This window comes from Leucopleurus acutus, assembly GCF_964270905.1.
Source record: "Leucopleurus acutus genome assembly, chromosome: 13".
Classification (NCBI taxonomy): domain Eukaryota; kingdom Metazoa; phylum Chordata; class Mammalia; order Artiodactyla; family Delphinidae; genus Leucopleurus; species Leucopleurus acutus.
The window spans coordinates 73,279,603-73,291,965 of NC_139155.1; the positions used below are offsets into that span (position 1 = coordinate 73,279,603).

The window sequence follows — 12,363 nt, forward strand, 5'->3', positions numbered from 1 at the left end:
GGCGCCTCTCCCCTCAGCGCCTCGCAGCCGCGGCGCAGCACGCACGCGCGGGGAGGTGCCCTTCGGCGACGGGCAGGTCATGTGACCGGAAAGGGCACGCTGCCTTGTCGCCATCTTGAGTGAGGGCAGATGTCTTCTGTCCTACTTCCAAATTTCCTTGATTTGGTGTCTCCCTCTCTGGAAGAGATTCGCTTCTTCCCCGCGCTGATTAATATCAGGGGAAGCAGCAAAATCTAGTGACTAGAGGTATGCAGCCACAACCTTCCTGAGGCAATCAGTAGTCAAGTCATCTAGCATAACTTTGGCCAAGTTCACTTATTTATGCATTCCTTTATTCAGCAAATATTTATTGAGCATCTACTATGTTCCACACACTGCTCCAGGCACTGGAAAAGGAGCAGTGAGCCAAGAAGACGAAATTTCGTGTCTTTATGGAGCTTACTTTCAGCTGCACTAGATCTACAATAAGTAAAATAGGAATATGTTAGATGTTTCCTTACGCTGCAGTTTTAATCTCATCTGCAAAATGGAGATAATGTGTATCTACCCGTAGCCCATGATTTGCTTTTGTATAGCCTGTTACTTAAAAATGATTTTTACATTTTTAAAGGGTTGTAAAGAAAAAGGAGAGAAGGGATAGGATGAAGAATATTCAACAAAACATATATGACGTGCAAAGCTAAATATTTACTGTCTGGCTAAGGACAAATGCGATAATTTACAGAAGAGTGTGGTGTGCCTGCCCCATAGTAAGCCCTCAATAATAGTAGCTCCTATTATTATTGGAAAAAAAAATTTTTTTTGGCTGAGTTGGGTCTTTGTTGCTGCGCACGGGCTTTGTCCAGTTGCGGTGAGCGGGGGCTACTCTTCCTTGCGGTGCACGGGCTTCTCATTACAGTGGCTTCTCTTATTGTGGAGCATGGGCTCTAGGCATGCGGGCTTCAGTAGTTGTGGTTTGCAGGCTCAGTAGTTGTGGCTCGTGGGCTCCAGAGCACAGGCTAAGCAGTGTTGGTGCATGGGCTTAGTTGCTCTGCGGCATGTGGGATCTTCCCAGACCAGGGCTCGAACCCGTGTCCCCTGCATTGGCAGGCGGATTCTTAACCAATGCGCCACCAGGGAAGCCCTGGAATTTGATATTACTATTATTTTCTAATCACAACTTTTTTTTTTTGTCTTGAGGATAAGAATAGATAATCTAACTCACAGGATGGTGTGAGATAAACCAATGAGATGAGGTTAAGCAGTGGAAGAAGAGCAGAGATGTGACCCTAATGCTAGTGAATATTGTATGCATTATATGTAAACACAACCATGATCTCCCTTCAGCAAATATTCCATGCCTATTGTGGGCCAGGTACTGTTTTAACTTTAGGTACTCTGGTGAGCAGTTATCGTGGAGTTTTCCAACTAATGAATTAAGAGAAATGTTCAATAAACATAGGATGATGAAGAGAAAGAAAATTAAATTGCACAAGGCTTCTGAAAGGAGAGAAGTCCTGGAAGAGGTCTCAGAAGCACTGGTCTTTGGTTCATCTCTCCATTTTTATAAATGTGTGGTATGGGCATAACCACATAATTCCCACACATTCCACAGTTAGAGCCTCTGGGTTCCATCCTGATGCTCCTGCATCCTGTTTTGGTTTGCAGACTAACAAATCTTCTGGACTCAACACATGTGGAGAATGGATTAGGCCAGGATTCTTGAACAGCTGTTGTTGCAGGCATCTGAAAAGCTGGATGTGCACAAGCAGGGAAGGCAGAGGGTATGCTTTCAAGAAGCATTAAATAACTTTGCCCAGTTATGTGGTCTAGTTGTAGACAGCTGTGCAGAAAGCTCAGGCTGGTGAGTAGCTGTAAGTTGACTTGGTTCTTCATTGAATCAAGGAGTTATAGTGTCTTAGATTGAAACCCAAAGAATGAACTTAATAGTGGCTGATTGTGGTCAAGTCTAAGTATTATCTATCAGTCCTTTTGGCCATAACCCCAAATTCAAATGGCTAGCTTCAAAAATAGATGACATTCATATGTGGAATAAACCACCACCTTAGGTAACTTTGAATCATAACCCCGTTTGGGGTTCAGGTAGAACAGTGCTTCTCAGTGGGGGGTGGGGGATGGATTTTTGTCCTCCAGGGGATATTTGGCAATGTCTGGAGACATTTTTGGGGTAGTGTTACTGGCATCCAGTGGATAGAATGGCCAGGGATGCTGCTCAACATCCTACAAAGCACAGGACAAGTCCCACGTAAAGAATTATGTGGTTCACATCTTCCTTTCCAATTTGGGTTCCTTTTATTTCTTTTTCTTCTCTGATTGCTGTGGCTAGGACTTCCAAAACTATGTTGAATAAAAGTGGTGAGAGTGGGCATCCTTGTCTTGTTCCTGATTTCAGAGGAAATGCTTTCAGCTTTTCACCATTGAGTATGATGTTAGCTGTAGGTTTGTCATATATGGCCTTTATTATGTTGAGGTATGTTCCCTTTATGTAGTATTCAACAATGGAATACCACTCAGGCATTAAAAAAAAGAATGAAATTTTGCCATTTGCAGCAACATGGATGGACTTGGAGGTCATTATGCTAAGTGAAATAAGTCAGACAGAGAAAGATAAGTACTGTATGATATCACTTATATGTGGAATCTAAAAAATACAACAAAGTTGTAAATATAACAAAAAAGAAGCAGATTCACAGATATAGAGAACAAACTAGTGGTTACTACTGGGGAGAGCGGGAGAGGGGTAATATAAGGGTAGGGGAGGAGGCACAAACTATTGGGGGTAAGATAGACTCAAGGATGTATTGTACAACACTGGGAATATAGCCAATATTTAGTAAAAACTGTAAATGGAAAGCAACTTTAAAAATATATATATTTATTTATTTTTGGCTGTGTTGGCTCTTTGCTGCTGCATGCAGGCTTTCTCTAGTTGTGGCGAGTGGGGGCTATTCTTCGTTGCAGTGTGCAGGCTTCTCATTGCAGTGGCTTCTCATTGTGGAGCACGGGCTCTAGGCGTGCGGGCTTCAGTAGTTGTGGCACGCGGGCTCAGGAGTTGTGGCTCGCGGGCTCTAGAGCACAGGCTCAGTAGTTGTGGCACACGGGCTTAGTTGCTCCGCGGCATGTGGGATTTTCCCAGACCAGGGATTGAACCCGTGTCCTCTGCATTGGCAGGTGGATTCTTAACCACTGTGCCACCAGGGAAGCCCCGGAAAGCAACTTTTTAAAATTGTATAAAAAATCAAAATAAATAAAAGTAAAAAATAAATTAATTAAAAAGAATCAGAGCTACCAGAATAGCAAAAAAAAAAAAAAAAAAAAAAAAAAATTACGTGGTTCAAAATGTGCCGAAGTTGAGAAATCCTGAGATAGAACCATCCTCTTATTGTGCAACTATTTAATGCCACTTCTCCAGAGTTTATAATTCCCCCTTGAAAATTGTTTGGTGCTGCCCACTTCCAAAATGGCTCCTGACCAATCGTGGAAACATATGCCCAGGTCCAAAAAGGCTAGGGAGTCAGTAACTAGAATGGTTTGGTCCAGGCGCCTGTTGTCACCCCGTGACCACAGAGCCGGTGGAATAGGCCCAGTTGTGGACCGAACCATATGAGAAAGCTGGAGCAGGGGGAAAGGGGGTGATGAAGGGTAGACCGAGTTTTCCATGTAGAGATTCTGGGCTAAAGAAGAGAGTTTTAGCTCTGTTTTGGTCATTAGTGTGTTTCCAGATGTGGACTTCAGGTGGGTGGGGTTAGGCGGACCCCGGACCAGGTGGTTGTCCTTTCCTCCCCCCCGCCACGGCGCGCGGTGGTTCGCTCCCCGCACTTCCCTGTTTGGGGCAGTCCTGCCCGCAGAAGTCGGTTCGGGAGCTGTCAGCGCAGGCGGGAGCGCGGCGGGGCGCGGGGTGGGCGCGGCCGACCCCGTCCCCGACCCGGCCCGCGACCGCCGACGTCCCGCGCGTGCCTCTCACCTGGCTAGCTAGTCCCCCTTGCCTTGTACCGCGCCCCTCGCTCGCTCCCCTGGTTCTCTCGCTCGCCGGCCGCCGGGCGGGCGGGCGGGCGCCGGAGACCCTGCCGGTGCTGAGACTTGGCAAGCGGGCGGTGAGGGCCCGGCTGCGGCCTCCTCGCCATGTCCTCTGCCTGCGACGCTAGCGGCCACTTCCCTTTACACGTCCTGGTCTGGAACAACGACTACCGGCAGCTGGAGAAGGAGCTGCAGGGCCAGGTGAGGGGCGAGGCGGGGGTCCGCCCCCGGCGAGGGGAGGGGGGAGTCGGGGGTCGCATCGCCTCCCTGAGCCCATCTTCAGTCCTCTGCCCTCGGGGCCCCGCAGACCCCTTCCACTCTGCAGTCGTGGGACAATAATAATAATAATAATAATAACAACATGTACTGAGTGTTCAAGGTGTTCCAGGCCCTGTGTCGAGGTTTTATATATATTATCTCTCTCAGCCTTTCCAGCAACCCTAGGAGGTAGGGACGGACTACCGTTAAATTTGACAGAGAAGGAAACTGAGGCTCTCAGAGGTTATGTGCCTTACACAAGGTCCCTCACCTGATAAATACCAAATCAGGATTTTTAACTCTGGCCAGCTGGCTCCAGAGCGCACCGTCTTAACCAATTAGGCCTGCCTCTCCCCAAAATGTATGAGCAACACACACGTCTCACCCCACCCATACGTTTTGTAAGGAAGGGCTTGGTTGGGTTTGGAGTCCAGGTTCTAACTTGCCCTGTGACCTTGGGCAAGGCATTTTCCTTTTCTGGCCCACGTCCACTTATTTGTAGCATGAGGGTGTTGATACCCCTGTGGGCAAATCTTGTACTTGACTATTATCAATAGGTCAAGTTTGAGAATCACTGGTGCACAGCATCCTTAAAATCACTTTCTGTTTTAAAGTGCTTTGATTCCTTACCTTTTATTTATTCCCATCTGTATAAGCAGTGGTTCTCAGTTGGAAGTGATTTCATCCCTCATCCCACACATCAAGTAATTAATGGAGACGTTTTTGGTTGTTACAAGTGGGGAGTGGGTGTTACTGGAATCTAATGGGTAGAGGCCAGGGAAGCTGCTCAATATCCTATAATGCACAAATGCGTAAGACGCCCCCCTCCCCAGCTAAGATTTATCTGTCCCAAAATGTCAGTAGCATTTTGCTTGAGAAACCCTGCCTTAAAGGCATCCCAGCAATTCTGGGAGGTATTGGTATCCTCAAGTTACAAACTAACAGACTTAGCAGTTAGGATGAGGATTTGTAATTATTTGGTATAATTGTTCTGGTTGACTTCATTTTATCCAGTGTGCTAAAGTTCTGGAGTCTGAATGGCTCCAATTTGATGCTGTAATTGTCAAGAAATTTTAGAGGAAAAGGGGCATTGGTTTTCTTATGGTTGGCAAAAATTGAGCAAGGTCAGCATCCCCCCCATGTGATGAATGGTTACTGCTAAGTGTGTTCTTGTACCTTGACATCTCCCTTTTAAGTCTGTTGAGCACCCACTGGAAGTCAAAAGTTGCTCTTTTTTCATTTAAATTCTCTATCCCGACAGAATAAACTTTCGTTTTAAGAGTCATTGCTGTTAATTAGATCATGCCCCCAGAGTAGATGATTCACCATTAGGCATTGCGGTATACCTGAAGATTTAATTCCCTTTCTCTTACTAAACGTGGCTCAGAGAGAATCCTCCATGATTTTGCTCTCAGATTTCAGTCTCACCTTGGACACTTTAAAAATGACCGGACAGTCTTGTTTTTAGTTCTGCTACGTTTTGCTTCTGCACTTCCTCGGTATCGGGGCCGCCCAGCTTCTTACGAAATATTGAGATAAAGTACAAGGAAAGTCACAAAACTAAAATCCTATTTGATAGAGAGGTTCATCATTGTCCTTAAACCACACACACGTTCAATACTGATTTCTGAAAGCAGCAGGCTTTCTGTTCATTGGAGTGAGGAAAAGGGTTTAAATGAAGCGCAGTCTGTCTTTATAGAAAAACTTGTTCGATAAGACCAAGTCTTAGTTTATAATCTACAATGTGGCATGGTTGAATTATTTCTTTTTCCTGCAAGCTGTGATAGACATGTTCATCGAAGGTTCGCTGTGCCTCTTACCTTGAAAAACGTTAAGGACTTTCGCGATTAGAGAATTATAAGTTTGCAGCAGGTTGTCCCGGAGTAAATTGATCCTTAATGCCTTTGACTGGCAAGGAGGTCAGGAGAGAATATTCATCTTTGCTAATTATTTGGTTTTGGCTTTGTTATTGGTTATCACTGTAGATCATTCCACAGGATCCTGTTTTCTCTGGGGAAGGAATAGTTGAAGTGTATTCAGAAAGAACATCTTGACTGTGGAAGCTTGATTGTCATGAGCACGCAATCCAGTTTCGATCCTGAAACTTGGCCGTTGAAGGGGTGGACATGGGGCTGGCTTCAAGGGTGTGCGACCTGGCAGTTGCACAGGGCATTGTGCTCAGAAGTGGCTGGTGCTTGGTGGTTTTTTTTTTTTTTTTTTTCCGGCTGTGCTGTGCGGCATGCGGGATCTTAGTTCTCCGACCAGGGATCGAACCCGTGCCCCCTGCAGTGGAAGCGTGGAGTCTTAACCACTGGACCACTTAACCACTGGACCAGGCAGGGAAGTCCCTCATGCTTGGTTTAATGCTCTGCAGTTATCGTCTTGAAGTTCTAAATTTTTTTTTTTTTTGATTAAGGGGCCTTGCATTTTGATTTTTCTCTGGGTCCTGCAAATTATGTAACTGCTTCAGGGTCAAGAAGTTGATAATTGATGTCATTAAAGTACAAGGCAGGGAATATTTTGCTGCTTTCATATTTATCGAGATCCTCTGTTAATTACAAAACAGTTGCCTACACCTGTGCCTTGGAGGCAGTTAGGTTAATGGCCAGTGCTATCGCAGGTTAGGTTGTGAGCTTGGGTGCTTAATTTACCCTTGCCGAATCGGTTCATCACCTGTCAAAACGCGGTATTTTGCTGTTTTGCCAGGCACCGTGCTGAAATGTTTTATGTGAAGTTTTAGATTTAATTCTCACATCAGTCCCCTGGGGACTGGTCCCATTTCACAGATGAGGAAATGGAGGTGGAGAGGTTCAGTCACCTGCTTACCCAGTAGTCGAACTAGGATGTCAACCCAGAAAGTCACAGTCTGCTTTAATCCTGTATTCTTAACCCTTCCGCTTTACTTCTTTCAGTGAAAATGCCTCCATTTCAGGATTCTGGAGAATGAAGCAGAGAACAGATCAGAAAGCAAAGGCACTTAGTAAATGGGAGCAGTACATTTACCATACTTGCTGCTGCTATCGTTATAATCATCCTGGGAATGTAGCTTCTTTTATGTATGTTCCAATTTTTCTACAAAGAACACGTATTGGTTGCATAATTAAAAACAAAAAAATTCTTATCACCCCAGCAATAAAACCAGCTGTTTCACTTGAGGCTTTGTTTGCCTGTAATTTTCTGCTGTCTGTTCCTTCATTCCTTCCATCCCACGAGTGAGACATGAAGCAGGCACACTGGTAGCTATAAGAATTTTATTTTGTTCTAGGAACAGTGGCACAGAAAGAATCAAGTTTATCCAGATGAAGAGGATAAGCGCGTGTTTCTGAGTGTGAGTGAGTCAGCCCCAGTGCCACCGTCTTGCTAATAGCTGGAGTTCACTGCTTGTGTAACTTTGCCAGTGATGAGATTGTTTCACGCTTTCAACGTTTACTCAGCAGAGGCACTTTATTAAGTGCCTCTTAACCCATCAGCTCTACTGCCTTTAATATTCAGCGGGGCCTTGAAGTTGGTTGGTGCAGTTGAAATGATTTGTGTTATGGTTATGTCATTTGTCACTTAGCCAGAGAGGTCTGTTAAACATCTTTTGGCCTTCCTGCTGATGCTGGAAGAATGAAGGAAAATTTACAGGGACAAATGCAAAGGTCAGTCAGTGCACCTTAGCAGGGGAGAGAAAGCCCTGGGATCGAGTGGAGTGGAGGGTGGCAGATGATGCCTGACTCCAGGGCCAGCCCCCTGTTAGGGAGCCAGCAGTGAAAGCACAAAATCTGGGCAAGAGGAAGAGGATGTTCTAGGCAGCTGCAGTGCCCGGAGCCTGACCAGGGAACCACCCCGGGGTTCTCATCCCAGCCAGGGGCTAGGCTGGGTGAGGCCACTGGGCACACGTTCAAGCCAGTGCCTGTTGGCTAGAGGCCCGCTGTGAGCCAGAGCCTTGCATCCAAGGGGAAGAGCCTGGAGCCTCCTCTCAGCTGCTCCTCCTCAGCCCTCAGAGGCTCAGGCTCACCTTAGGAACCAGGCTTGTATGGCTTCCTGACCCCGACCCCTGACTCGGAGTGGGAGAACCAGCTCAGGCCATAGCTGCAGAGGACCAAGGCGGTCTGAGAGTGCACAGGAATGAGGGTGGTTGACTCTCTCAAGCGAATGGAGGGCTGCTTAGCAGCCTCTTACCTGAGGCCTCCGCAGGAGGCCCCCGTGAGAGTTTCTGAAGCTCTGGCTGTGCGCTAGGGACCAAGGCTCAGAGGGGTTGAGTAATCAACCCAAGGCTAGTGAGGGGTCCGGAAGTGGGCCCGGTTGTCTGGCTCTGCAGCCCGCACTCAGCTGCGCCTTGACTGCGGCTGGAGAACGGCGGGCAGGCAAAGAGGGCTTGGACAAGAAAAGTCGGTGGGCTTACATTATCACATAAGGAGACGTGTAGAAATCTCATGCCTTTTCTTCTTTTGGGGCACGATGATAGTTAAGAGGGTGGGGATTTTTAATTTGGTACGGCTCATGACTGAAGAAACTTAAAGGAAAAACTTACATGGTCAGCTTCGACAGTGAATTCCAGTTAAATTCTGAAAGCTCTTGCTCATTAAACTAACGTCATTAGTTGAAGACCCTAAGCTCCACTATTAACTGTAAGGAAATTTGAACAAATCCCTTTTAGGGAGAAAGTGACGGCTTATATGAAACTATGTAATGTAGGTGTATGATAATAAGTGCTGGCTCTTCGAAGAGCTTTCTGTGTGGGTTAGGCTTGTGCCTTTGCCCTTGTAAGAACTTTGTAAGGTAGGTGGGGTTTTATTGTTTTTTTTTTAATCCTGTTTTACAAGGGAGCAAACTGAAGCTCAAGAGAAATTAAGCAACTCGTCAAACAGCATATAGATAGCGAGTAGATTAGTTTTATGTCTTACATAAAACACATACATATGTTGGTTTTCAAACATCTTTATTGAGATATAATTCACTTATGCAATTCACTCATTAAAGTATATTATTCACTGTTTTTTAGTATATTCAGAGTTGTGTGACTGTCACCACTATCACATTCCAGAACATTTTCATCACCCCAAAAAGAAACCCCACACCCATTAGCTGTCATTTCCTATTTCCCCCCCAACACCTTCAGCCCCAGACAACCATTAAGCTGCTTGCTATCTGTACAGATTTGCTTATTCTGGACATTTCATATAAATGCAGTCATACAATGTGTGGCCTTTTGTGTTTGGCTTCTTTAACCTAACATGATGTTATCAAGGTTCATCCATGTTGTGGAGGTATTAGTACTTCATTCCTTTTAATGGCTGAATAATATTCCATTGTATGTATAGAGTACATTTTGTTTATTCATTTGCCAGTTGATGGACATTTGTTTTTTCCCACCTTTGGGCCATTATGAATAATGCTGCTATGCATATCTGTGTGCAAGTTTTTGTGTGGTTGTATGTTTTTATTTTTTTTGGGTAAACACCTGCAAGTGGAATTGCTGGGTCTTATAGTAATTCTATGTTTAACTTTTGGAGGAACTGCCAACTCTTTTTCAAATTGACTGCACCATTTTACATTCCCACCAGCAGTGTATGAAGGTTCTAGTTTCTCCACATCCTTGTCAACACTTGTTATTGTCTGTCTTTTTGATTGTAGCCATCCTAATGGGGGTGAGGTATTATCACTTTGTGGTCTTGTGTTGCATTACCCTAATAACTAGTTATGTTGAGCATCTTTCATGTGCTTATTGGGCATTGGCATATCTTCTTTGAAGAAATGTCTATTTAAATCCTTTGCCCATTTTAAAACTGGATTATTTGTCTTTTTATTCTTGAGTAGTTAGAGTTCTTCATATTTTCCGGATACTAGCCCCTTATTAAGCATATGACTTGCAAATATTTTCTTCCATTCTTTAGGTTGTCTTTTTACTTTCTTTATGTCATTTGAAGTACAGCAGTTTTCAGTTTAGATGGAGTGTAGTTTATCTGCATTTTCTTTTGTCTCTTATGCATTTGGTGTTGTATCTGAGAAGGTTTTGGTTAACGCAAGTTCACAAAGATATAATCCTATGTTTTCTCCTAAGAGTTCTAGTGTTTTAGCTCTTACATTTAGGTTTTTGATCAACTTTGAGCTAATTTTTGCATATGGTATATACAGTACTTCATTCTTTTGCATGTGGATATCTAGTTGTTCAAGTACTATTTGTTGAAAAGATTATTCTTTCCCCATTGAGTTATTTTGGTGCCCTTGTTGAAAATCAATTGACCATAAATGTATAAGTTTATTTCTGGACTCTAGATTGTATTCCATTGATTTATATGTCTGTCCTTTTGCCAGTACCACACTGTCTTGATTGCTGTAGCTTTGTGTAGTAAGTTTTGAAATTGGGAAGTGTGAATCCTCAAATTTTACTCTTTGTTTCAAGATGGTTTTGGCTATTCTGGGTTCTTTGCATTTCCTATGAATCTTAGTATAAGCTTGTTCGTTTCTGCAGAAAGTCAGCTGGAATTTTGATAGAGATTGCATTGACTCTGTAGCTCAGTTTAGGGAGTTTTGACATGTTAAAATATTAAGTCTTCTGAACCATGAACATGGGATGCTTTTCCATTTATTTAGACCTTAATTTCTTTCAACAATGCTTTATGGTTTTCGGAGTATAAGGTTTATACTTCTTTTGTTGCTTATTCCCAAATGTTTTATTCTTTTCAGTGCTGTTGTAAAAGGAATTTAAAAAAAAGTAATTCATTCATTCATTCATTTTTGGCTGCATTTGGTCTTCGTTGCTGCATGCAGGCTTTCTCTAGTTGCAGCGAGCGGGGGCTACTCTTTGTTGCAGTGTGCGGGCTTCTCATTGCAGTGGCTTCTCTTGTTGCAGAGCATGGGCTCTAAGCGTGCAGGCTCAGTAGTTGTGGCCCACAGGGTTAGTTGCTCTGCGGCATGTGGGATCTTCCCGGATGAAGGCTCAAACCCGTGTCTCCTGCATTGGCAGGTGGATTCTTAACCACAGCACCACCAGGAAAGCCCTGTAAAAGGAATTTTTAAAGTTTCATTTTTGAGTTGCTACGAGTGTATAGATATACAATTGATTTTTCTGTATTGCTCTCGTATCCTGCAGCCTTGCAGAAATCATTAGTTCTAATAGTTTTTAAGTAGATTTCTTAGGATTTTCTATATATGAGATCATGTTGTCTGTGAGTAGAGATAGTTTTATGTCTTCCTTTCCAATCTGGATGCCTTTTATTTATTTTTCTTGCCTTATTGCCTTGGTTAGAACCTCTAGTACAATGCTGAATAGAAGTGATGAAAGAGAACATTCTTGTCTTGTTCCTATCTTAGGAGGAAAGCATCCAGTCTTTCACCATTAAATATGATATTAGCTGTGGGGTTTTCACAGGCGGATGCTGTTTGAGGAAGTTCCCTTCCATTCCTAGTTTGTTGAGTGTTTTTTTATCATGAAGGGGTGTGGGATTTTGTGAAATGCTTTTTCTGCATTGTCTTAGTCCATTTGAGCTGCGGTAACAAATATCATAGAGTGGATAGTTTATAAACAATAGAAATTTATTTCTTATAGTTCTGGAGCCTTGAAGTCCAAGATCATGGTGCCAGCAGGTTTGGTGTGGTGGCTGCTGAGGGCTCTCCTGCTGGTTCATAGCAGGTGCATTCTCACTGTGTCCTAACATGGTAGAAGGTGGTTAGCAAGCTCTCTGGAGCCTCTTTTATAAAGGCACTAATTCCATTCATGAGGGCTTCATTCTCATGATCTAAGCACTTCCCAAAGGCCCCACTTCCTAATACCATCATCTTTAGAGGTCAGGATTTCAACATACAAAGTTTGGGTGGACACTTCACCTTCAGACTACAGCATGCATTTATCGAGATGGTCCTGTGTTTTTTATTTTATTTTATTCTGTTGATATGCTGTGTTACATTAATTGATTGTCAGATGTTAAGCCACCCTTGGCATTTGTGGGATAAACTCACTTGGTCATGGTGTACAATAGCCCTTTTTATATGTTGCTGAATTTACTTTGCTAGAATATTGTTGAGGATTTTTGTACCTATATTCACAAGAGATACTGGTCTGTGGTTTTCTTTTTGGTGACGTGTTCATCATCAGGATAATAC

General features: G+C 43.8%; 1 protein-coding gene across 1 annotated transcript in view; it reads left to right on the top strand.

Annotated features, from left to right (window-relative positions):
• Nucleotides 1–3,866: 3,866 nt before the first annotated feature.
• ANKRD13A (ankyrin repeat domain 13A) overlaps nt 3,867–12,363 on the top strand; it is a 39,861-nt gene continuing 31,364 nt past the window's right edge. Inside the window, exon 1 of the mRNA XM_082853509.1 lies at nt 3,867–4,218. Coding sequence (XP_082709635.1) covers nt 4,123–4,218 — 96 coding nt within the window. The 5' untranslated portion in view covers nt 3,867–4,122. The remainder of the gene's footprint in view (nt 4,219–12,363) is intronic.